The 25,539-nt window shown below is 51.0% G+C and overlaps 1 protein-coding gene across 4 annotated transcripts in view; it reads right to left on the bottom strand.

Moving 5' to 3' along the window:
* The window catches only part of pros (homeobox protein prospero), a 256,693-nt gene that overhangs the window by 44,569 nt on the left and 186,585 nt on the right, over positions 1–25,539 (bottom strand). For all 4 annotated transcript variants that reach the window (XR_012829655.1, XM_075699409.1, XM_075699410.1 and 1 more), the window contains 2 exons: positions 7,525–9,550; positions 1,835–2,170 (listed from right to left, as the gene is read on the bottom strand). Coding sequence is in view for 3 of the 4 variants with exons in the window: in XM_075699409.1 (XP_075555524.1) it covers positions 1,835–2,170; positions 7,525–9,395 (2,207 nt within the window). In the remaining variant the exon portion in view is untranslated. The remainder of the gene's footprint in view (positions 1–1,834; positions 2,171–7,524; positions 9,551–25,539) is intronic.

Consider the following 25,539-nt stretch of genomic DNA (forward strand, 5'->3'; position numbering starts at 1 on the left):
ACGGAGAAGCAAGCTGTGCGGTATAGAAGGAATCGCCGACGGGTTAGGGAGGGGCAATCTCTCTCGTTCTCGGCCAGCTGTTTTCATAGACGTCGCTCGGACCCACCGCCGCGCAAAACTGGTCGCTGCTGCCCCCCTCCGCCCCTTAAAGACGAGGAAGGCGTAACTACGTACAGTTTTTCGACGGTTGCCAATCTCCGGTTAAATTGCGCGCGTGTGCCCCCCGAAGTAAGCGATAACGGGACTTGTGGGGATCGAGTGCGGGCCTCTCTCTGCCTCCTCTTATCACCGCGAACGTGTCCAGGGAAAGGGGGAAGAAGAAGGGAAAGGGGGGGGCGACCGTGTGTGCACAGCCGGTCTATACACTATATCTTTTCGCAAGCTCTGCGGCCGCTCTCCTGCCAAGATGCATCAAAACACTGACACCGCAGGGCCTTAAACAATGGCCCCAGCAGCTAGCTCCGCATACTCAAGACGAACTGCTGAACTTTTTGTTGCTGACACGGGCGTCGACAAACGCCCGAGGCTGCTTCGTTGGGCGCGTGCTCGCCCCGGCCTCCCTTATGTACCGCTTGTCGGCCGAGTTTTTCTTAGTTTTTTTCAACGACGACGACGACGACGATGCAAGTGTTGAGAAAGGACGGAGGGAAGGGTAAGACACCGCCGTCTAACCACCCTCGGGGGGGGGGGGGAAGGAGTTTGAAGCTCAAGTGGCGAGAAGGACCTCCACGAGTGGTGGCAGCGGTGGTATGATTTGGGTATACACTCATGACGTAGTCGCGTTGCTCTCTCTCGATCGTCATCATCGACCGAGGAAATAGCGTTTGTGCAGCCGTGTTGCGCTTCGGGCGTCAACAACCCCCCCCCCCCCCCCCCCCCACCTGCGCCATGACGAGTTCTTGACGACGAGTGCGTTCTTTTGTAGCCCTAGAAGCGGTGGCGGAGGAGCTCGCTCGAGTGCTCAGCTGCCGCACTTGAAAGGGGGACGCGTCCTTCGTGCCACGTGGCTCGTTCAAGTCTCATTGTGCATGGCATTTCGTTTTTCTTTTTTCTACTGTTCGTTCGTCTCCGCGTAGCTCTCAGCTATCCTTTCGACAAAGCTCAATGATTGATCCTTCTTCCATGCATGCCTAATGACTTCCTGAACACGTCTACCTCGATTGTCGTAACACGAATGCGTCTTATGGAAGCGTCGAACGAGAGATCTCTGGCAGATGGAAACACGTGCACATTACAAGCCACGACCTCACAAGCATCAGCCCACCGAGTGGACTTCGGGGAAAACTCGAGAGCCGCTTGCTTGCAACGGGCGTACATAAACCTTCGCGAACACTGATTGCTGGGAGAGGTATGAACTGCTCGCCAATGTCCCATAGTGACTATACAGCGGTTTGCGCGAGATAACCGTAAGCAGGAATGAAGACGTCCGCACTTTTTGTGTTTACAGCGGTGCATTGCGATGCAAGGAAATCGGCCTGCGTACGCCCCCGTTCGGTTTGAGAGGCAACGCTTGAGAACAGCGGAAACCACAAGGACGCTCGGCGAGCCACACAATATATTGAGTCTCTACCTTGAGCCTCACACATGCTGCGTTATTACACGTTTTTCTTTGGGCTGCAGCGCAGCGCTCGGGTGCTCTAGACAGGAATGTGGACGTCTGTACAAGTATCTTGTCGCCCTGCCGCCACTGTAATATGATCGCAAGAGGTGAACTGTGGTGCAAAGTCTCGGTAGCGGTTGCGACTGTAGAACGCTGGCAAATCTTGTAGGGCGGCCCATAGTTTCGGTATCAGAACAAGGACCATAGCACCAGAAGCATATAGGGGGGACTCACCGAAAGTTGGAGAACCACTTGACGAGCTGCGCGGTGTTGTTCTTGTTGAAGTTGATGTCCGGGAAGTACATCTTGAGGATGGCCGAACTCGGGTACCGCACATAGAAGAACATGAGCTTGGCCTTGCGCAGATGCATGGGCGTCAGCGTGCTGGTGTAGCCACCGCCGCCGCCGCTGCCGACGCCTCCGAGGGACTTGAATCCCGGCGAGTCCGAGGCCACCGAGGCGTTGTCGCCCCGGCTGCTCCCGTGGTTTCCGCTCTGGCTGCCCGGTCCTCCGGGAAGGCCGGCGGCGGCGGGACCGTGTGAGGAAGGTCCTCCGGCTCCGTTGAAGTACCTGCGCGATGGTAAGTCGCGTGCGTCGAACGCTAAGTAAAGCAGCCGTCGTAAAGGTTCGTTCCGTGGGTGTTGCGCGATCGAGACACACACGGCAAAGGTCTTTTCATGTAGGACAAAGAAACGCGGCCTTTCCTGCTTGACCGTGCGGTTCTGGCGCAATTCCCTCGGGATAAGACGGCACCAAACTACGTCCAGGTTTAGCTTCTTTCGTCAGGAAGGATTTCACAAACACTTCAAACTAAACCTGCTTTCTTCTTTTTAAAGCTTTATGCGTTTTGACGGTTTAAAGATTTTACACTCGCGAGACCACGTGATGACAAGAGAGAGAGAAAGAGAGAGAGAGAGACCCTTTTGTTCCAAGCATAGCAGATCAGTGATTCCAATAACCTCCCTATCATACTTTCCACTATAGCGAACTTCGTGAAACGAAAGCGTGAGTACTTTACGTGCCCACGTTTTAACTCGGCTGCGGTTTAGGCGTGTTAAAATTGGGGAGGAAACACGTTTCGTGCCTCAAGCTCTCGTATGCATATTTGCCTTTATTTTGTGGAAGCTTAAGTAGCACTTATAAAACTGTAAATAACTGCCCCCACAGGGCCATTACGGCATCAGGAAGATGTTGTACAGCCGGAATATTGCGTAGGCCGGTCATATTGCCATCGCTTTCTTTTTTTATTATTGCACGCTAAATTTCGCGATATGGCGCACAGGGCCGAACCGGAAATGTGTCATAGGACGTCTGTTAACACCGAAGTCCCCTTTGTGAGCGCCACAGATGTGGTGTCCTTGCGACACCGGTAAAACTTCGGGTAACAAGTAACGTGCGCGATGACAGACTCCGCCAAAAGAACGTATTTGACTCGGTATACTTAATTATAACAATGTGTCCTTCATCGAATCGTTCGAAAGGTTATAAGAAACACGCCCCATGTCGCGAGCTCAAGGGTGTGCTAATTCTCTTTCCTTTTCTACGAGACTGACTTGCAAAGTTGTCATTAGCACCTGAGAGAGAGAGAGAGAGAGAGAGAGAGAGAGAGAGAGAGAGAGAGATTTTAGAAACACTTGTTGATTGAGCTGTCGGTTCAAAGTTTGCCGTAACAACCGTGCTTAAACACATGGACGGTGAAAGATTGGGGCAAAAGTGATTGGGAACTGAAGGACCCAGAATTTGAGGTTATTCCAACCTGCAAACGTCGTTGCACAACGGATTGTTTCAAATATTTCAATCTGAAGACTCCGTGGTTCCCTGCAAAGGCCGAGTGGCTTTACATCGACAAGAACGAATTGGCTATGGATTCTTGCGGTGCTATAATAGGTACGTGGACCTCAAAGTATCTTCTCTAGAGATCTAGTATACGTTCTTTGCTGAACAATCAAACATGCCTGTCAAGGGCATGTTTGATTTGACAATTTATTTTTATCATTACTATTATTTGACACGAGTCTAAACGACAGAACGCAGCTGGGCTGCGTCGGCTCTGACTCGCATGCAACGACAACTCGATTCCTTCACCTAGCAGAGCTTTCTTTTTTCTTTCTTCCTTTTTTGACCAATACGAAAATGAACCGAAGCACTCAGGCCCTAAGCTGAAGCAGAAAACCAGCAATGGTACGGGTGGTGGCAACTTCCGTTTATCTATATTTCCGGCTTGCGGATTTCTGCAGAGCTCATTCTATTGAAAAAATAAAAACGAAATCTAAACAGAGAGCGTCTGTTGTTTCCTGCAGTTACTTTGCTTAGCATGCAACTCTGGTCGCGTCTTATCCCCTGTACAGCCGGCCTGGTCATTGCGCGTCGCTTCGTGTTTAACCGAGTCTTACGCCACTGGTACTCTGGACATCGAATCGTACCAGCGCTATCTATACGGCACGGGATCGCTCCGATACTTTTTTTTTTTCGCTATAAGGAGGCAGCTGCGCGCACTTATTGAAAGCCACTGAAGGGTATAGCTCTTCATTCCAGGTGCTTTCACCGATGAAGCGATTAAATATGTGCCGAACGGTGTGCCACAACCTGAACGGAACGTCTTTTCTTTGCGGCTTAACTGAACTGTACAACAGTACGAGATCGAAGAAATGTCCTCGAAATATGCAGTCCTCTCACCGCCATCTTCGTTCTCATAATCGACGTCTTCGTTAGTCTTTCTTTCTATATCCTTTCCCCTTCCTCCAGCGCCGAGTAGCACGCCATAACTTCGATTCAGGCCGACCTCTCAGGTTTTCTATCATAATAAATACCTGATCAATATTGAAAGGAATACGTTTTTTTTTTTCAAACGCCCGTAGGGACTAAACAAAGATGCACTGCGTAAAAGTGTTCAATGAGATTAAACGTTCAATAGGAACACTTATTGCTATGTATCAAGTTCCTAGATTTGAATCCATGTGTCACGAGCTTTCGAAGTTAAACAAAAAAATTCCCTGCTCCATTTCACCTTCATGACGACAAGACGTGCGAGCAGGACAGGATGCTTTAGCTCACGCGATGCAATGCACGTCTTACCAAATAGCACGTCTTAACGGGGCGCCGAAGAGGATTATTACGTTAAGCCGTATTAGTAAATTACGTTTCTGAAGTAGCCAATGGGGCCACTCTTAGTGAAAGAAAATGGGTTTGGGTGGGCCTTCGCATGCCAGAAGAAGACGCAAGCGCGAAAGACAGGTGGCGAGGCTGCCCTGAAGTTCCTGGCTTAGCTCACGCCGTGAGGTCACGTGTTTTTATTGCGTCTGGTCGAGCGTGCATAGTTGATCGTCGTTTATTCGTTACGAAGGATCGCGTCACTGTACAGATGAAGCAACGACTCAAACTAGCAATCTGGGTCTTTTTTTTTTCTCCGGTGCTAAAAACAGCCGAACGTACTTTTGAAATCTGTGACTTCACACTGAAGTACCATGCGCTGAGGTTTCCACGTGAAATTTGAGAAAAGAGAGCGTACACCGTTCATTTTATCCCGCAATCAAGTTTCCTTTCTTTTTCCCACTTCAAATAGATCAAAACGGAGTACTGAAAGAGTAATTTATCAGTGTACACCAATTTAGTGTTGCTTCCTATAGTGCCCCTTCGAGAGTGATGTTTATTAAAAGGTCAACGCCAGGCAATGAACTTTCGATTAAAGTGGATTTTTTTTTCATCCTTTGTTTCAGACAGAAAAAAAAGGCGCACATAAGTTACAAAGTGAGTTTGATTATTATTCGCCACCGGCTAACCATCAAAAAAGTAACTCATAAGAAGAAAGCACGTTATAAAGAAGAGTTTCCATTGTCTATTCAGTGAGCGTTTGTAAGACTGTCGTTTGCTGTCGGATTCAAAGCTGGGAGAGGGTGGTGTGAGAACGGTTGAGTTCCCCTAAAATGTGGATGAGACGAATAAAAGCAAGAAAAGACAATTGTATGCGGTTTCGATTTCTTTCTCCGGCTTTTTTATACGACTGCGGGAGGTAGTAAACAAAATAACCGGCAGTTTAAATAATGCTAAAAAGATGGTAGCAGAGAGAAGTGCTTTTTATTATTTTAATGTCCTGGGCACCTTTCGAAGAGAGTTTGGGGCGATTTATTAGGTTGCGAAGAAAAGTGCAAGGCATCATTCGAAACTGGCAACGTTAATTTCACGTCAAGACTTTGGTGTCCCCCTTCAAGGGTTTCGGCTCGTCTGCCAATAAAATGTTGATAACGAGGGGACGTCAGACGTGGTAGCAACGATATACGAAAGTTGTTCAGATATGATCAGAAAAGTCTTCGGTATCTTTCTCAGGACATAATATCTCTTATTGCGCATTTGTATATTGCAACTTTACCTACAAATGTTTTGCATTTTCTGTAGCCCCTACCGTGGTTTTAGCACCAAAACGATACAGCGGTGATCCGGACTAAGCTGCGGACTAATCTTCCACACCAAGGGACTTGAGCTCCTGAATCATTGGGTCATGATAACAGAGATAACACGCTGAATGTCGTAGTCATGGCTCTCTTTGTTGTGTTGGCAGTCACATTGTATAACATAAATACAACATAAATAATTGCGCAGGTGGTAGGAAGAAAACCCTAACACAGGCGCTGTCGCGCAGACTTTGTGCACCCAGGCGAAAGTATTGCGTGCGGGCTGAGATCAATCATCAGACGTTAAAGCTTCGCATTGACTCCTTAATTCGTCGACAATTAAGAAGTGTTAAGACTGTCATTCGCCTTGATAGCTCTCATGTAAATCATATCGTTTGTCGGTATATATGATTCTCTCCTACGACATCATCAGCTTTTCAAGCTCTGAACTACTGAAAAAAAGGAACGCATTTAAAACATAGATAGGTGGGGGAGGGGGGGGGAGGAAGGGGGACTGTGCTTAGCACGCCTGAGCCTTTCGGTGTTCAAACCAGCGTAAGAAATGACGGTCGATAAGATTTTTTTTTCCAGGACTTGCGTGATGTTATTGGAAGTTACTCGCTGAATGTTAGCTGCTGGATCTTTTAAAAGGGTGGCTCCTAGCGAGTCTACGTTTGCTTATATATACACCACCAATAAAGCAGAAAAATTTTGCTGCAGCGCCCGATCACCCGTAAGCAACTGTTATAAAATGCGTCCAGATCGGACCATAACGTAAACGCCACCTGCCCTCTTCGAATACGTTTTCTTGTGGCGACATAGGCTAAATGCGTATAACAGTGCGATATTAGCACACCGACAACGCGACCCGAACACGCGGGGTTAACGTAGAGATCGGCAACGCTACACTAATCCTACACTAGTATACCTCGCACGAACAGGTGGAAACCATTCGAATTGGAACGCCTGACGTGCTTTCGGACAGCCACGTTTTGCTCTCGCTGCCCCGGAGTTCGAGAAAGCGTCGAGGTGCAGAACGGGGAGGTCTATAGCCGGCTAATGCAGTTCGAATTCACGTCCTTAATTGCGCTTTTCGTTGCTCGAATGTCTCGCGGACGTTCTATTCAACATCTGGGAACCCCGAAAAACACGACTTCGAACGAGCCGACCAAGACTACACGCTTTTGACACTTCGTCTCTCTCTGATCACATGGAGCTCGCTGTATACTTTGACGCTACACGTGTTTTCGGTCTTTTCGACTCCCTTCGATTACATCCATGCCTGCTACACCGGACTTAACATCAATGTCCTTTTTTTTTTTTACCAATTTCTGTACATCTCTCTCTCTCTCACTTTCTCTCAGGTAATGCCTCGACGGTGGCCTTAAGAGATAATCAGCGCTGACAACGGCGATAATCACACATGTAACGTGGTTCCACCCAGAGAGCGGGCCAAACCCTTTTCGTCGAACGCCCCACGCATCCTCGAACCAAGCAGCCAAGCATGCAGCGTACAGGAGAGACCGGCGCACTCACTTGAGGAACGACATCATGGCCATGCTGGAGTCGTACTCCTGGCTGGTATCCGAGTCGTTCTCCTGCGGCGGCGGAGGCGGCACCCGGGGTCCCGCCAGCGACGGGTACCGGTGCGGCGGCGCCTCGGCGGGCGAGTGGGCGGCGGCCAGCATCAAGGGCAGCGGCTGCTCCTCGTACAGGCTGCGCGGCTGGTCCACGTGGAAGAAGACGTCGGCCGCCGCGTGGTGCAGGCTCGGGTTGGGGATGGCCACCGACGTGTTCAGAGACACAGGGACCAGAGGCGGCGGCGCAAAGCCCGCGCTGCCGCCGCCGCCCGGCGACTCCTTGGACGAGGGGCTGCCGGGCTCGCGGCCGACCAGCCGCGTGTCCGTGACCTTGTGCCTCTTCTTCTTGGTCGGCACCACCAGCGACATGGCCTCGGTCTGCTCGGGAATCGCGGGCTCCGAGAACGGTGGCGTGTGCCGGCTCTTGAGCGGCGTCGACGAGGCGCTCGGGTAGAAGGCGCGCTCCGCGGGGCCGCCGCCGGGCGAGCCCCGGTGGCCATTCAGGCGGTTCCGGTCCAGGACCTTGGTGCGCGGGGACTTGCGGTCCAGCATCTGCGTCAGCATGCTGCGCTGGTCGTCGCGGCAGGGCGGCGCGCCGTCCAGCCTCCGGGCCACCGTCGTCGGCGCGGGGGGAGGGTGCTGGGCCGCGGCCGCGGCGGCGGCCGCTGCGGCAGCCACCGTTGCCGCGGCAGCCAGGCCGCCGTCCGGGGCTTGGCGCACGAACCGACAGAACACGTTGTCGATCACACGCGGTATGACGTACGCAATCTCGGACTTTATGGTGGTCACCAACCGCTCCATGTCCTGCGGGAACACCATGGGCGGAGGTCTCACAATGCACGTCTGGCGCGGGCCGTCGACGGAGAGGCGCGAGTGGCGGAAGTCGTCCGGCGGAGTCCCGGGCGGGCTGACCATGGGAGCGTCGCCGCGCACGGGGGGTTTGACGTCCCGCAGCGGCGAGGAGCGCGGCGCGTCCGTCGACAGCTCCGAAGGGGGCGTCGTCAGTTCCCGGCAGTCGTCGTCGTTGTTGTTGTTGTTGTGGCTGAGCCGGCCGCCGGCGGCGGTCGAGTCATCGGACGCGGCGCCGTCTTCCATCTCGTCGTCTTCGTCCTCGCTCCGCATCTCGTCGTAGCGCTGCTGCATGGTGGCTACCTCGGTCTTGAGCCTCAGCAGCTCCTGGCGGAACGAGTCGCGATCCGCCACCACGCGGTTCCGGAGCCGCAGCTCGTCGTCGGTGGCGCCCGACAGCGCCTGCTGGGGTTGGTACAGCTTGCGCTTCTTGCAGCCGTTGACCGCCGGTGCCGCGGCGTTGGCCGGGGCCTCTCCGTTGCTGCCGCCCCGGCGCATGTTGGACACGATGCTCTCGACGCGCGCCTTCTTCGCGTCCGTCTCGTCGTCCGAGGCGCCCCGCGCGCTGCCGGCTCCGTCCGCAGCGGCGGCGGCCGCCATCTCTTCGTCGTCGTCCTCGTCGTCTCCGACGTCTTCCTCTCGGTCGTCGTCGTCCTCTTCGTCGGCCGACGCGGCGTCTTCGTCCTCCTCCTCGGCTCCGCGGCGTCCCTGCAGGATGTCGCGGAGCAGGCCGCCGCGCTCAGCCTGCTGCTGCTCCAGGTGGTCGTCTCCGCTCATGAAGCCATTGCGGAGCGGCGGAGGGGGCGAGCGCAGGTCGAGCGACGACGGCGTTCCGTTCGAAGGGGGGGCCACGACGGCGGGTGCTCGCGCTTCTCCGGCGTCGACGCGCGGGAGCCGCGACGACGTCGTGTTCCTCTTGGCCTTCGCGCGTGCGAAACTGAGTTGGCTCTCCGCGGCCGAGTCTTCCTCCGATGACATCACGCCAAGACGAAGGCTTCCGATTGGACCGGCGGGCGCTGGAGAGGGGAGGAAGAGGAGGGCCCGCCGCCGCCTCAGGAGCAGCTACGCTGAGCAGCAGCAGCAGCAGCAGCGCCGACGGCAGCGCGGCATTCGTGTGTCACACTTGGCCGAACCTGCGCACGCCGAGAGAAGGGAGAGGGTGAGGGGACAGCTGGCGACGCCAAGGAACGCCACAAAGAACGCCGCCGCCGGGGAGAGCGCGCACCGCCGCCGCTACGCCACAATGGGCCCGGCTGCGGCAGATGGGACGGCCCGCAGCAGCCGCTTTCTTTTCCTTTTGCCAGGCTTCTCTCTCTGTTTTGCTTTCTTTAATCGGCAAGGGGGAAATCGCCCCCTTCGTATTCGAGGAGGGGGTCCGTCCGACGTGCAGAATGCGCTAGAGCTCGTTTCCTTCATCTACGAGGGGGAGGGGGGGCGAGAAGGTAGCCACCGGGCGAGAATCCCCCCCAAACGCGAAACGCGCGTGCGGAGAGCGCGTGCGAGACACGTGGAGAGTGCGTCCCCGTTAGAACCGCGACCCCCCTAACCTCCCTCCCTCTACTGTCCGCCCCATTCCAGCCTTACTTTCCTCCCCCCCCCGTCTTACCCCCTCCCTGCCCGGGGACGACTCGCGCGCGACGCGAGGAGAACGAGCAGTTGTAGTAGTAGTAGTAGTAGTGGAGTAAGAAGTAACGCGGCCCCCGCGAACGTTCACTTACGCTCTCCCAACGTTAGCATATAGCAGAATCCTTTTCACTCTCCCTGCCAGGACAAATGATGGCGGCTAGACCACGGCGGCGGAGAGCCGTACGAGCGCGCGTGCGCTACGTTTCGCCTTCTCCTCCTTTCGCCGCATAATCTCGAGCACGAAACACTGCGAGAGCGATCCGGGGGTGAAAAAAAAAGCGACGCAGGAAAGCACAGCCGCAACGGGCAACACTCGCAAAACCTTGCGACGGCGGCGAGCGCTAGTGCGTCTGTGCCGTCGTCAGGAGGAGGGAGCCACGGACCTCAGCAGCGCAGAGCGTGGTTTCCTTTCTTTCTTTATTTCTCTTTCTCGTCTTTTTTTGTTCATTTCTTTCTTTCTCTCGCGGCGACAACATCGACCTCGGCGTGCGAACTTCCCGGAATCGCGACGTCGCCCTTGCTCGCGACCGCGAACCAGGGGGGAGATCGGCGGCGCGGTGCCCCAACACCGTGCGTAGCGCGTAGCCGTTTCTTTCTCTGCGATGCTGCGAAACACCGGCGCTCGAGCGAATCCGCGCGAGGGAGTCCCGAGGGAAGAGCCGCGGCCAAAAAAACATCCTGCGCCGTACAAGCCCATTGTCATCCTCATCGTTGCTGCGCTGCCGCAACTCCATTTGTTGCACCGTTCATTTTTTTTTTTCTGTATTTGCTTCAGGGGTGTCCGCGCGTTGGTGTGCATGCTTTCGCGGCAGCACGTCCTTGGCAGCAGCCGACTAGCAAGTCCTTGCACGCGCTCTCGGCGGTAGGCAATGAACCGAGGGTCGCTTACTGGTGTGCAAGGAGAGAGGAGGAGGGGTGGAGGCGACCTCGACGAGCCCGCGCTGCGATGACGCGTCGCCGGTGGAAAACAAAAGCGCACGCGGCAGGAAGGCGATTTCACGGCCCTGCAAACCCCCTCCCCCCCCGCCCTCTCTACGAACGAGCGCCATAAACATACCTTGCCCGAGACTGATCATGCACCGCGTGGCCTGCGGCGAAACTCCTCGAGCTATGATATAGTGCACACTAATAGCGTACGTACGTAAGAGCTCCAGCAGCGTTTACGTACAGCGCATGCGCAGTGTGGTGCACGCAACGCTAACGCTAACTCTTTGAGTTTGCTGCTTTACGCTATACTAAAGCTCTCTACTGTTGCGAACAGCCCGAGAACGGGACTGTAAGGTGAAAGGGAGCGCGCGACACGTTCCTCCCCCCCCCCCCCCACCTCCACACGGCGTGTGTTCCCCTTAGTCTTTGACCCGTTTTCTCGCTGTTTGCAACAGGATGCCCTGGCACCAACAAACCCGGCTAGACAACATTCTTTTTTTTTTGTTTTTTTGATACGCTGCAGCCTCCTTATCATTCCCGAACGGGCCTCGAGTCGACCCAGTGTAGGGCGCCTCGATAGCAGTGCCGTAGTTGTAACATATCGGAGCACCTTAAAGACCCAAGCAGTGGGGCACACCGCCACTCCCTCGACTGAAGAAGACACTACGTTTCAATAACGCCTCTCGGCGATACCTGCGGTGAGGAATTGTTGCTCGAGTAACGCACCTTCGCTCCGGTGCTTGGGGTACAGAGGCCAAGAACGCGCTCAGTCCCAGGAGCACCCAGACCGGAACTTCGTTGTCACGTCCGGGAGTCAGACGCGCAACCTCCCGCTCCATTTCAGAGTTTCTTTCTTTATATATGTAACTAACGGATTGCTGAAGAACGGCGGCAAAAAGAAGTTCTGATGTAAACGGGAAGGATAACTTAATCGTAAGAACGTATCTTTGAGTTCAGCGGCGTAAGCCAGGAAAAGAAATTTTTTTTTTTAAGTTAGAGTGAAGGGGCTAAATCTAAGGTGCTGGGATAACGTGCCCCCGGCATCTATAACGTGCAACGATAGGGTTGACAGAGAGTGAGGCATACTAAAGACTAAGCAATTATGCTTTCATGAACGCGAAAAAAAAAAAAAAAGATGACTTCGAAGAAAAGGGAGTTTATACTGTGGGCTTGTCTCCATTCCACGTGAGCTGCCAAAAGCCGTGAATGGGAGCGCTCTCCGATAGCACACGAACAACAGCGATGAACCCAACACGGGCCTTTAATTACGTTACGATCAAGCAAAATGAAAGCACAACGCAGAGTGCAGTTTCATGCAGCACCCACTGACAGTAACATTAACCGGCTCATTAACCTTTGCGCTATGCTTACCAGTACACTTAACACCCCCGCGTTTACGGTTAAACCTGTCGCAGAGAGCTCACAACGCCTATATATAAGCGTCGAAAATGCGTCATTCGAGTCGCTTGGCTCGCACAACTCTTCCTCCCCCCTCCACCTTGTTTATGGTACCGCTCCGGCAGCTTAATGGCGACGTCGCCACGACTGCGCATATGTTGAACACCTGCAGTGTGTGTGTGTGTGTGTGTGTGTGTGTGTGTGTGTGTGTGTGTGTGTGTGTGTGTGTGTGTGTGTGTGTGTGAGTGAGTGAGTGAGTGAGTGAGTGAGTGAGTGAGTGAGTGAGTGAGTGAGTGAGTGAGTGTGTGTTTCTGTGTGTGTGTGTGTGTTTCTGTGTGTGTGCGTGTGTGTGTGTGTCTGTGCGTGTGTGTGCGTGCGTGCGTGCGTGCGTGCGTGCGTGCGTGTGCGTGTGTTAATCGCTTCATTAAGAACAACACGGAGAGTGTTAGCCCTGCGCGTATATGCACAGTTCAACGCTCGGCGCCAGCGAGACGGCACCAGGACGGCAAACCCGACTCTGCGCACACATGCGGCCGCTGCAACTCGGCCTGCGGTGTTCGAGGAAGGCACGTAACACCTGCCCCGCACGATTCGTTCGCTGTTCCGAAGTAATGCGGGGGGGGGGGGGGGGGGAGGGGGGTGTAGGCGCTGTACTTTTACGCTACACGGCCCCGTAAGAATGACGCCGGGAATCGAACGCGCTACGTTGCTCGGGATTCCGAATCACCTTAGCAATGACGTAACCACCTTTTACTATACCGTAGTATGAAGCGTACATGAAAGGTCTGTATACAGGCGTCCCAGTTCTATTTATTTATTTATTTTGCGAATCAGTGCGCGAGCTCTCCATGACATTACGTACATGACAAGAACTTTATTTGAGTCCCGAGGAACTACTTGCAGGAATATTCGCAGACAGCAATAATGTTCTTCTTTCAACTCGTCCATTCGATAGACACAAACGCAGCAGACCGGCTGAGCGGTTTCTTCCGCGTATGCGGTCCTTCCCCGTGACCATCTCTGGCTGGCAAAGTGACAGGCTTGTTTGTCTTTCCGTCGACTTTGTTTTGCCATTAAACGTGCTTTCTATCGAAAGGCCCAATTAACTATCAAACACGACTCTTGCAAGCACGGGGACTGCAGGCTGGGTGCCCTTCTTTTACATTCTTTGTATTTTCCTTTCTGCACTTCGCACTTTCGCCGGCGCCACAGGAGACTACACTGTCGGCCAGACGTGGCCGCAACCGCAACCTCGTCAAACACCTCCCTGCTCCCCCCCCCCTACCCCCTTCCACCGTTCTCTAGAACTCCATCAATACCTCTCGAGAGAACCGAGGAGAGACCGATTGCTACGGGCCCCTCTCGTAAAGCAAACGTAAAGCAAGCAAGGTGGGAAATAGAATGGAAGGAGGCTGGGGGGGGGGGAGGGGGGAAGGTGTCTGCCTCGCAAAGCGCAAATGAAAAATCGCGCAGCCAGCCAGGCCGGGGGTTCTCTTTCTTTAAGTGCGCGCGCAAGAGAGAGGGCAGCTATAGCTGTAGTACAGTAGCAGGGTTCGAGCCACCGGCCACAAGGTGGATGAGGTACTCGCGCGACGCGGCAAAAAGGCGACACCGGTTTCCGTTCGTTTCTCTCGCTGGGTCGCGACGCTGTTCGGTAACGCACCTATCGCGATGAATAAAAGAGATCGCAAAAAATAAAAGAAAAGGGAAAACAACTGGAAAAGCGAGTTAAAGTCGGACATTCGTATAGGAGTCGGGGAAAGGGGGCGCAGATGCGATTCCGGGAAATAACGAAAAAAGGAAAGAAAGAAAGAAAGAAAGCGAAGCCTGCAGGCACGGTATAGTCGTCGTCGACCCCGTTTCTGCATTGTCAAGACGGCAACCGGTGAGTCACGGATAAAGGCAACAAAGAAAAAAATAAGTGTGACTGGGAGCAACGCGGATGTTACCTCGTTTGTGTAGACTTACGTAGACGGTGCGAAAAGGAAAAAAAAAAGAAGGGTATAAGCTCTATAGCCTCCCATAATGTCTATATAGAGTATGTGAATGACAGCCCCATGGTATTCTGGACCTACAGTTTTGTTCACTGCGGCGCACGGAGTGGACAAAACCGCGTTGCTGCTTCGGGCATTACGATATTACACGCGCAGTGATCCAGTGTAACGAAATTCCTCGTCAGCCAGAAGGAAGCGTTGCGTCGGGTTCTTTTTTGCGGACGCACGTGACCTCGATTTAATCGGAGTTTGAGCTCATTATGGGCGTGTCTTACGCTTAGGCAAAGTAAGCATTTGTATCCTGTTGTGGCCGCAGTGACAGTAATTTCTTTACGGCGCGAAGAAACAATCTAAAAGCGCTCAGTGTGTTATGCAAGGTGATGTAAGGTGGGAGAAAACTTTATCAAAAGTAAGAGGCGCAAGGCAGGGGTAATTGGAGACCGCAGCTAGGGAAAGGCCTTCGTCCTACAGTCGACATAATGTAGGACGATGATGATGATGATGAAGAAGAAGAAGAAGCGTGAATGATGCAACACAGTGTTTCATATAAGTGGCGAACTTTTCGCCGTCTTTTCCCGGGTCTTTATAGCAATGCGGAGAGCAAAGAGCGGCATAAATGAAGTGTTTTAGTTATGCACATCAATATTTCTTTGTCCTTGCACAAAATCAGAGCATGCGCGTGGCATTTAAGGCAATATCGTGCCATTGTATAACTGTTTGATAAGAATTTAAAAAAACATAGATTATGGGGTTTTCCGTGCCAGAACCACAATCTGATCATGAGGCACGCCGTAGTGGGGGACTCTGGAAATTTGGACCACCTGGGGTTCCTTAACGTGCACCTGTATCTAAGTACACGGGTATGTTCGCATTTCGCCTCCATTGAAATGCGGCCGCCGTGGCCGGGATTCGATCCCGCGACCTCGTGCTTCGCAGCCCAGCGCCGTAGCCACCAAGCAACCGCGGCGGGTCTTGATAAGAATTAACAGACGCGTTGTCAGAAATGTGCAAAATGAATAAAAAGCTATTTGCGTTTGGCCACCGGTTTACGTGGTAGATCATTTGACAGCCCTCTGAAGCAAACGCTTATAATCCGAATTCTTCTCCAGTGATATACTTCAGTTTATATTCATAGAATACATTCATTTACTGGCAGTGTGGACGGTAATATTTTTAGAAATTCTATGCACCTTCCACACGCGCACGCACAAAAACAAAGAACACTCAGGAACACTTCCGCAAGAGGTGCGTTCTGTCTGTCTTGTGTGCATCTGGCAAATGCGTTATCTGCATCAGTGAATTGGCAAATGCGTTCAAAATAGATGCTATGAAGTTGCAAACCCAGTAAAAGCATATGTTCCATAGAGTTTAATACATTTCACACAAACTAACGTCCCGTCGCTGTAGCTCAGAGGCTATGGCATTTTACTGATGAGCTCGAGTTCGTGTGTTCGACCACTGTCGTATCGGCCGCATTTCGACGGGATTGAAACCTCGATATCCTCGTGTATTTAGATTTAGGTACACGTCCAAGAATCCAGGTGGTAAAAATTAAAACGGAGTCATGCAATGAGACGTGCCACGTAATAATGGCGTCGTTTCGGCCCGTAATACCACTGATTTTTTTTTTGTTTCGTACAAAATAGCGGCTTTCAAAAATAAGATTCCGTGAGACACGCATTCCGCATGTCCGATGGGACAACCTCTCGGGAAAACTCACGCACGATATCCGATCGCATCTTTCCGAAAAAGTCAATCCGTAGCAACAAAAAGTCAATCCGAAGCAACGAAAAGTCAATAGGAACACAAGATTTTCTATAGCGACTTTTGTAAGGGGGTTGCCACGAGTTCGCGAACGCTAAAGGCCGTGCTTGGGGTGGGCGCCGAGACAAAGCGGCGTGGTATAGCCTGTTCTGCCTGCGCGAGGACGCTTAAACAAACCGGATAGGAAGTCCGGCCGAAGGAAGCTTCCGGCCGCCAGCGCTCGCGACCTTTCCGCTGCGTGCGTTTTAGCGCGCCGATCCCTCGCCGCACGTTTCCCTTCCTTATTTATTTTACGCCTTTTTTCTTCTTCCACCCACTCGAAGCGGTGCACCGATTGTTCGACGTCGCTTCCTGGCTGGTCCCTTCACCGCTCCGCGCGTGAACTCTTCACCGGCAGTCGCAAATGCCGACTGATCCTCGCCGCTACTTCCGCGTCCTTTTTTAAAAAAAAACGCAGTTTACTTCTTATTGATTTTCTGTTGACACCTCGTTGCGACTTCACTGTGCTTTCGCGTGAAAAAAAGTTTATTGAGTCTCAATAGAGGGTCTTCCGAGGGGTGGCACGCGAGCAGGCCCTCGCGGAGTCATTGACCAGACAGCTATGCACACAAAAGACTTAAGGGCGTCGTAGCGGGCTGGCTTGTTTTAGCCGCAATGCCTCCTCCTCTCCCTTCAATCGCACGTGCTCCGGGAATTCGGTACGGTGGCACGTCATTTCTTCGGCCTCTGGACTGTCTGCGTGTCAGCGTTTTTTTTGTTTGTGTCGCAATGAAGGACGAAGACATTGGGTGTCTGACTCGGTGAAGTCCTGTTGCTTTCGGACGTCGTTCTTGAAAGCAGCGGTCTTCAGCACAGGTCATCGGCAGAGTCCTACAGAATATTCAACTGAATCTAAAGAAAAGGTCCGCTGTCAGGGAAACAAAGTCAATAGGAATTCAACGTAATTTATATAATGACTTTGTAAGGGCGGTGCGTCTAACTTGTGTTTGACCAACAAATACTCCCGTGTATGAGTTTGAACCCTGCTCGTAGCATGTTCTTTAGATTATAGTTCGGTCACTTAGAAATGAGTACTGAGAAACACTTGATAAGTTAGGCATACAATTCTGACTTACGTTGTCAGTGTTCGCCGGGCTTGGAACTGCACTCGAAACTGAGCAGACATCGCTCAGAGACACCTGAAGCCTCAGAGACGCGTGTGCATGCGTTTTTGTGTTACTTATGGGTCGACGAATTCCTTCGCTTCGACTCCACACTACTCCGGAACGGGCGCTAGCTCGCTCTATTTCACAACAATGCGGCATTAGATGAGGTGATACGATTCGCGCTGTGTCACGCGAGACTGTGCTCGAGAGAGTGGGCAGGCCACGACGGTGTAAGGATGTGTGCAGATCGCTTTACGCCCTCTTTAGCCTCAATACACCCCGTGACACATTATATCGATGCAGAATATGGTTACGCGCTGTGCTTGCACAGCGGATACACCAAAGCAACTTCGTTTCGGACCAACATCGCGATTATGCAAACCTAGAGCTGCGAATGGCTGTTTTGAGAAACCCTTTAGCTGGAATCACCGCCCGCTTGTGCCTACAGTCCCATTTGACGATAAGACTGCTGCATTATCTGATTGCCACTGCGTTATTTGGAATGCGAAATCTGGGGAAATCGAAACGAAGATTGTAGCAGGGTTCTACTTGCATTTACGCGGAGGAAAATGTTACGTTTACATCCTAGGGCAGTCTGTTAAGACTCTGTATTGTGTTCAGCGAACTCTTGTGGAAAGAAAAATAAACTACTGAAGTTTCAGTAGGAGACAACGTTGTGGCAGATTTGCGACGCGTTCCCGTCGGAGAGAGTCACGCGAAATGAGCCTGTCTCCTTAGTTGTCTAAAGCACTAAATGGCATTTTGCATGCATCAGCAATGATCAAAGATCAAAACGAAATTTTCCGTTTCAGTGAGAGCTAGTGGGGCCGCATTGCCGTCTACACTAATCATCCGGTACAAAAAAAAACAATAAAGGAGAACGTCGCTCTTTTCTTATCGCCGCTCGTCAAACGCGAGACAATGCAATTGCTCCGTGTCCAGCCGGTGGTCTCTTCTGGAAAATTATCCCCCGTTGCCGGTTTACCGTTTAACTCGTATCAGCTACGGCGTGTGTATACGACTCTTCGAAGCAAAGCGCATATTAGCTGTAAGGTCCAAAGCTGCAGAGTACGCCTCTCATACCTAGCTCGCACCCACCGCTTCACACGTATATGTTATACCGTGATGCACAGTATGACCGCAACAAGTTTAACCCCTACTCCGGTGCAACACGCGCACGTGAGGTGTCGTACTTCTCACCTCTCAACAAGATTCTAGCGGTTGGAAAAGGGAGAGGGTGCTTCTGCCCCTATGTATTACACAGCGAAATATAGCATGGTCAGAACAAGGCTTAACCTGGTGACTGTGCAAGGCACGAAGTGTACTTGCCGTACTTCTCAACCAGATAGCGATTGGGAAAGAGAGAAAGGGTGCTTCTCTCCCCTCTACCCCACCCAGTACGCCCTCCGCACCTTCACAGTTCCTTGCCAGAGCTAGGAGGCCGTCAAACAAAAGGTATACCTGCCGGAAAGGGTGTGTGTGTGTGTGTGTGTGTGTGTGTGTGTGTGTGTGTGTGTGTGTGTGTGTGTGTGTGTGTGTGTGTGTGTGTGTGTGAGTGTGTGTGTTTGTGTGAGTGAGTGAGTGAGTGAGTGAGTGAGTGAGTGAGTGAGTGAGTGAGTGAGTGAGTGAGTGAGTGAGCGAGCGAGCGAGCGAGTGAGTGTGCGTGAGTGAGTGTGCAGGTTGGGAGGTGGGGGTCGCGGCAAGAGCAAAATCGGGCCGCGGCGACGCCGAGTGAAACTGCCGAGCAAGAGTTGTACAAGGGCTGGGGAAAGAGGCGGATGCGCATTGTTCTACGCGCTGATAAACCATCGTCCTCGCCAGCGCGGTGCCTTCTTTTGCTCGTAGTTTTCTTTTTTTGTGTGCTTTCTTCTTTCGTTTCCTTTGCCATCGCGCAGCTGGTTGCCTGCCGTGCGCCGCGATGCCTGCCGCGGCGCGACATAGCCACCTCGAGGACTTTGACGGAACCCCGTGGGCTGTTGTTCTGCTTCGGAAGTCGCCAAACCGCTCCTATAATCCACCAAACGGTCCAATCCAGTGACGGGGGACTGAACTATACCTCCTAGTGCTGCCAACCTCAAACAACCAGAATTTCAAAGCGTCTGCTCGTAATATTACGCATAGAAACGGTTCATTGAAATTGTCCAGTGTTTCTACTGGTTTAGAACGATGTGTGGGTGAATGTGGGTTGAGGAACTTTCCCGGCAGTCTGATCTTTTACTTTAGAGGGACTGCTGCACTAATAATCTAATCATTTGTTCAAGATTGTGGAATAGTACTGTAATATTTCCATAAAAACGTTAATGTTAAGATCCCCATGAATTTCTGTAGAGTTGAGTAGTTCAGCATGTGGAGACCGAGTTGGAAGCAAACTTGGGAACTTCTTAACGGTCTTCCGTGGCGATTAGACTATAATATGTCGGCAACGCAATCATTCGGACGGCACAATATGTGCTAAAGTATCGACCAAAGCGATCGAACTGTCATAAAAGTCGATTTACTTTCCACTGAAAGTCTGCTGACTTTAGCTCATTTGTCTCCTAAGACTCCGTTGAAAGTTAAGTCAGACTTTTGTAGAAGGGTGATGCTCTGCCAATGGCAGGTCACCGTTATTACACGTCAATTTACGACCAGAAACTGGACTTATACACAGTACGGTTCCAAAGCTATTAGCAAGTTAGGAACTGTAACTGGAATGCTCGAACGCCACGATGTGACGGCGGTTCGCACGGGCATGCTGGCTGCCACGTAGAAGACAAGCACGTGCCAAACGTTTTCCCAAGTCCCAGAGAGGAAATGAAACGACAGAAGCATACTGAAATACAAGAACGAAAGAAAAAAAAAATGTTGTCGACCGCCTTTTTCTCACTCTCCCCCTGTCTTTTCTTTCTTTCCACAGCGAGAAGCGAGACAGAGGCCCTCCGTCAACGTCAACTTCCCTCTCTACGCCGCAAGCTCGCACGAGACGCTTTCACAACAGTCTTTTCGCTTTGCTTCACAGCGAACACAGACGCTCGCGGCCGGACGCTCAATTTGGAAGAGACCGCGCGCAATCAATCTCGACTCATTTGGAGTCTGCGCGGCACATCAAATGAAAAAAAGAAAAAAAAGTTAAGAACGTCGGGACAGGGCTACACAGCCACGTGCCATACACATATACAGGTTGCAGTGTCTGAAAATGCCTCGGCCCCACGGTCGAGAATGAAGGGAGATAAGTCGTCGTTGCATCGTTTTTTTTTCCTTTCTCTTTTTGGGGGAACTTTTTATTTGTTCTATTATTCTCTCGGTAATAGAGTATCCGTAGCTCTCTCTACAAGTGTTTCCAATCCTCCCCGCATACACGTTCCGTTCCATCCGTCGTCCCGCGCGATATCGCGCGCAGGTGTCTCAATCGTAAAAGGCGGTCGCCCGCTCGGTGCGCATGACGCTGACTCCGCAGCTCGCGGGCCGTCGGCGAACGTGTAGCGCCGCAAAACACCGCGAGCACCGGATGCCGAGCACTTGCTTGGCATGTGTCAAAGACGCTCCGCGCAGGAACGAGACAAAACAAAAAAAGAAAGAAAAGAAGAGAGCGCACTGCGACGCAGTTTCGTAGAGGTATAGAAAGAAGAGAGAGAGAGAGTGAGTGAAAAATAATGAACATTCCGAAGAGTGGGCAGCTTCGTATAGATAGATAGATAGATAGATAGATAGATAGATAGATAGATAGATAGATAGATAGATAGATAGATAGATAGATAGATAGATAGATAGATAGATAGATAGATAGACAGGGAATCAAAGAAAGAAGGCAACACTCCGTAGAGTGAGCAGCAAGTCTATCTTTCCAGGAAAGGGACAGTTCCTGTGGCGGGCCCGTCGCCCAGATGCGTTTCCGCGACGTGAGCCCTGCAGCATGGATCTGACCTCTCTCTTTCTCTATCTCGCTCTCTTTCTAAGCACGCGTGTAGGGTGCAATTGAGCTTGCGTCAGTCGTGTAGCAGAACGTTCGGAGGACTGCGCGTCTCTTGATTGGAAAAATTCTTTTCGGGCTGTCGGCGTTCGTTTCGCAGCAGACACTGACTTCGGCGTGGGCACGCCGACGAGGAAAAAGAAAGAAGAAGAAGCAAAAAAAAAAAGGGCTAAAGAGGGACGCGTTGCGCTTGGCCAACAAAAGAACTGTCGGGGTACGGACGCGCGTCGTGACGTTTAATTCCAGAAAGTGATCAAGCAAGGGTTCCCGGATTGCACGGTATACCTGTACACTGCTGCTTAGGGAACGCTACAGGCGTGCATGTTGCGGTGACGGCCGACTGTCTAGGAAAAGAAAGTGAGAGAAGCGGCGGGGAGAGGGTTGTTTTGCGCGGAAGGACCCATTTTTAATTCCTTTTTTGGTAGGACTCGAGTAAATGGGCCGTCGCTTTGATCACGGGTACAGCGATCGGATGATATTGCATCGTGTCTTGCATGCGTTAGGCATATCTCCTGAAGGGAATGAGCTGGGCCCAGTGGTCAACGCCGAACTAGTACTTTAGCGTTTCGTCATAATTATCGTCATAATCTGCCGATTTATATCCAATGCAGGCCCAAGGCTAATCCCAGTGACCGTCGTCTGCCCCGTGCCCCTTACATAAATTGCTTTTTTTGTCATTCTATGGATTTACTAGCGAGTCTCTACAGCGGTCAATAAACTTTAGAAAAGCTATCGAATGTCTGCATACTTCTCAATGGGTTAACCGGGTTCATCCTTAAGCCTGAAAGTTTCCTTATATCACCAGTCCATGTAATTGTGTAATTAAATCCGGCGCAGTTTACTGCGTTCCCTTTCACGAGTCATCACCGTTAACATATGTCAATAACGAACTTCCTGAGGACCAATATATGCAGGCCACTCTTTTTCCACAGTTTCAGCAGACACATATTAAGGAGTTTTTCGGTATTCTTAGTACCAATCGGCGTTGTAAGTTTTCTGGTGAAGGGGCAGATCATTGGGAGAAGTTTCATGTCTCTGGGCACACGTTACGTGACGTGACACAGCTCTACACGCTGGCTTCATTGAAAGAGTTATGCATGACATTAAGTTGCATCCCAAAAGAAATTCTATCAAAGGCAACGAAAGCTCAACAAGAAGACAACAGTAAAGTTTACGATGGCGGACCTCTCCCGGAGCTCAATCAATTGATGAGAAAAGGAGGATACAAAGGGATCTAAAACGTTACCGTCTTTCTCTCGTCGCACAATCTTTCTTTGACGAAAAAGAAAGGCATGACTAATTTCTACTCGGTGCTTTAGACAGGGAAAATGCTTGCTTAAGCTGAGGTAATGATATGCATCCGAGATAATGCGAAAAGGACGCAGGACTGTCATTATTCAAATGCGGAAGGCTTGAAAAAAGGCGTATAGAAACCGCACGCTATAGGGTTCTTTTTCTTTAGCGCGTGCGGACGTTCAGAATTTCGTCCTTATCAATAATTTACCTGAACCAAAAGTTAAGGCTAGTACTAAACGAAGTTCTGGGGCGGGGGGATATATATTCAGAGACACCCAACCATGGTTCGTCTCTGAATATAACATAAGACGACCAAAAAAATGGACTTGATGTCGCGCGATATCGCCAGTAATTAACCGCTAATAGGAAGTCCATGCGGCGGAACATTGAAATGAGCTGACCTCCCTCGCCTTGAGGCCGAGTCGAGATCGACTTGGGGTGTACGTACTAACCCGAAGAAAACGCCATCGGGAATGATGTTTTTGCTGCTGGGGGCATCTGTTTGCGGAAGGCCAAACAGCGGTCACGAGAGACCAGAGGGACGGGAAACGGCGAACGCTGGGATAAGATCTAATGGAGCTGTGGCTTCGGGTTCCGAAGTCGGAAAGATTGAGTTAGAAGACAACAAGCGCGGAAAGAAGTAAAATGAGCACGCATCCATATGGGAGGAAAGTTTTGCACTTGTGCGTTCGAACATTACTACTAGGTTGGCTTTTAGGGTTTGAATAACTAGTCTTTCGTGAAGCGTACTTCGTTCCCTTCTCATGTCTTTTTGTTTTTGTCTTAGCGAGCACCTTTGCAAAACACCATGCATCACACTCAATTGAATTTCAATAGAAAGTCAATAGAATGTTACCGATACTCAAGGTATATCCAGTAAGAGCTGATTTGCAGTAGTCGTACTAATTTTCGATTTGAAGAATGAGAGACGGAAGATCGCTCTAATACAGAACTTCGAGAATAATAAAAAAAGAAACATTCAAGTGGCGATTTCTCGATGACATTCAGACGCAATTACCACTGCCACCGTTTGTATACCACGCCCGCGGTCGGTCTTTCGGCTCCAAGACGTAATTCTCGCTCGCGAAGCGACTCCGAAGGCACAGCGACCGGCCGGCCGGGCCAGGCCCCTGCCAGGTCTGTTTCTCCCTGCCCCTCTTTTTCTCACAGACAAAGGGAACGTGTGTCGTCTTACGAAAGCGCGTCTCGGGATGCAGCCGTATATCCCTCCTCGCGAGACTCCGAGCATTCACACGTTCGCGGCGCTGTGAGAAAAGAAGAGAAAGAAGGCCAGTTCATTCTTCTCGACTGTGGCTGGCCGTGTCACTTAAGAAGACGGCGCGATGCGGCGGCGGCGGCGACGGTGTCCGTTTGCTGGCTGCCAGGAGAACACTTCCACTGTGCCAGTGCTGACTGGGAAGACAATCGGGGCCTCGATGTACCGAGGCTCGCCCGACGACGACAGCCAGACAAGCTGCCAACATCTGTGGTTGCATCTCGAATCGCCTCTCCCGAGCTCCTCCTTGGAATGAATCACGCGGCTCACCGTCTCGCGTAACGTTTCGGCGTTCACTGTTGACACGAACGCTTGCCCCCAGAAACAAGGACTCACATGGCCTTTCTGGTGGAAGGTGGGGGTGGTGGTGCTAGTAGTAGTAGTAGTAGTAGTAGTAGTAGTAGTAGTAGTAGTAGTAGTAGTAGTAGTAGTAGTAACAATAGCAGCAGAGCAGTAGTAGTAGCTATAGTTGTAATAGCAGCAGAATAGTAGTAGTAGTAGTAGTAGTAGTAGTAGTAGTAGTAGTAGTAGTAGTAGTAGTAGTAGTAGTAGTAGCAGTAGCTGTAAAAGCGGTAGTAATCGTGGTAGTAAAATAGAGGCAGCGTCAGTAGCTCAATCAGCCCTCTGGCTCTGCGAGTCTTTGGTGTATATCGAGTATATCGATAACGGTATAGATATCGTCGGAAACTGAAGTGAAAGAATAGATGTGGTGCATAAGCGATTCACAATACTCACGCAGTTTGGCTACTGCATTCTCGGCACTGAACCGTCGTTGACAGTCGGCTAGTTGAAGAAGTTTAACTACCGGGTCATAAACATGAATAGCTCGTTAACACAACTAGCTCATGAAGTTTGCAGACCAGATACTTAGCGCTGAATCATCCTTAAGGGTAGATGCTACTCGAAAAAAATCATTATTTGTACTAGAGATGTGAAAATACTGCCATTCATAGACGACGAGTAAAACGATAACAAGGTGAGTGCAGGATCAACGTATCGACAAGTGGACTTGTCGTAACGTTGGCTCCTGCGCTCATCTTGTTCTCGTATTGCGCATTGTCTTGAATTTGCACCTCCCGCATTCCCCGCGCTTTCCCTGCAATTCAGAGAGTTTTTATCTTCATTTCAAATGCGTCATTAGCTTTTGTGCAGCTCCTATATATGTTTAGTTATGTACTGCGCAACTGCAAGATATAGCGATATTTGGAGGCACTTCCTTCTGTGTTAAATTTCCACGAAAAGCATAGTGCTGCAGCTTATTTAGCTTTCTGTAGACTGCAAAGTGCCAATATCTATCCAAACTGCGCGTATATATAGTGGAGCTATGCAAGGAAAGATTAGTAAACTTCAACAATTTTTTTTTTGCAATCCCATGGAAGTAACCTTGTGCACTTATAATTCTCCTATACTAACGAAATTTGGCACACATGCTCTTCAAGACATGCAGACTGCTGGTATCTACTTGAAATTGCAATATCTCCCCGCAGTAGCTACTAAAGTACAGTTATATTTCATGTGATTGTGAAAAAAATTGTTAAAGTGCCCTAATTCTTTTTGCATAGTTCCGGTAATTGTGCCTGCTGTTTGGATACATATCGGGACATTGAGGCCTACAAAGAGCTAAATAAGTTACAGCACGATGCTTGTTGTGAAAATATATATGCCCAAGGAAGTGCCTCCAGATATTACTACATTTGTAGTTTTGTAGGACATCAATAAAAAATATAGTAGGTACACAAAAACTAAT

The sequence above is a fragment of the Dermacentor variabilis genome, chromosome 7 (genome assembly GCF_050947875.1).
Source record: "Dermacentor variabilis isolate Ectoservices chromosome 7, ASM5094787v1, whole genome shotgun sequence".
Lineage (NCBI taxonomy): Eukaryota > Metazoa > Arthropoda > Arachnida > Ixodida > Ixodidae > Dermacentor > Dermacentor variabilis.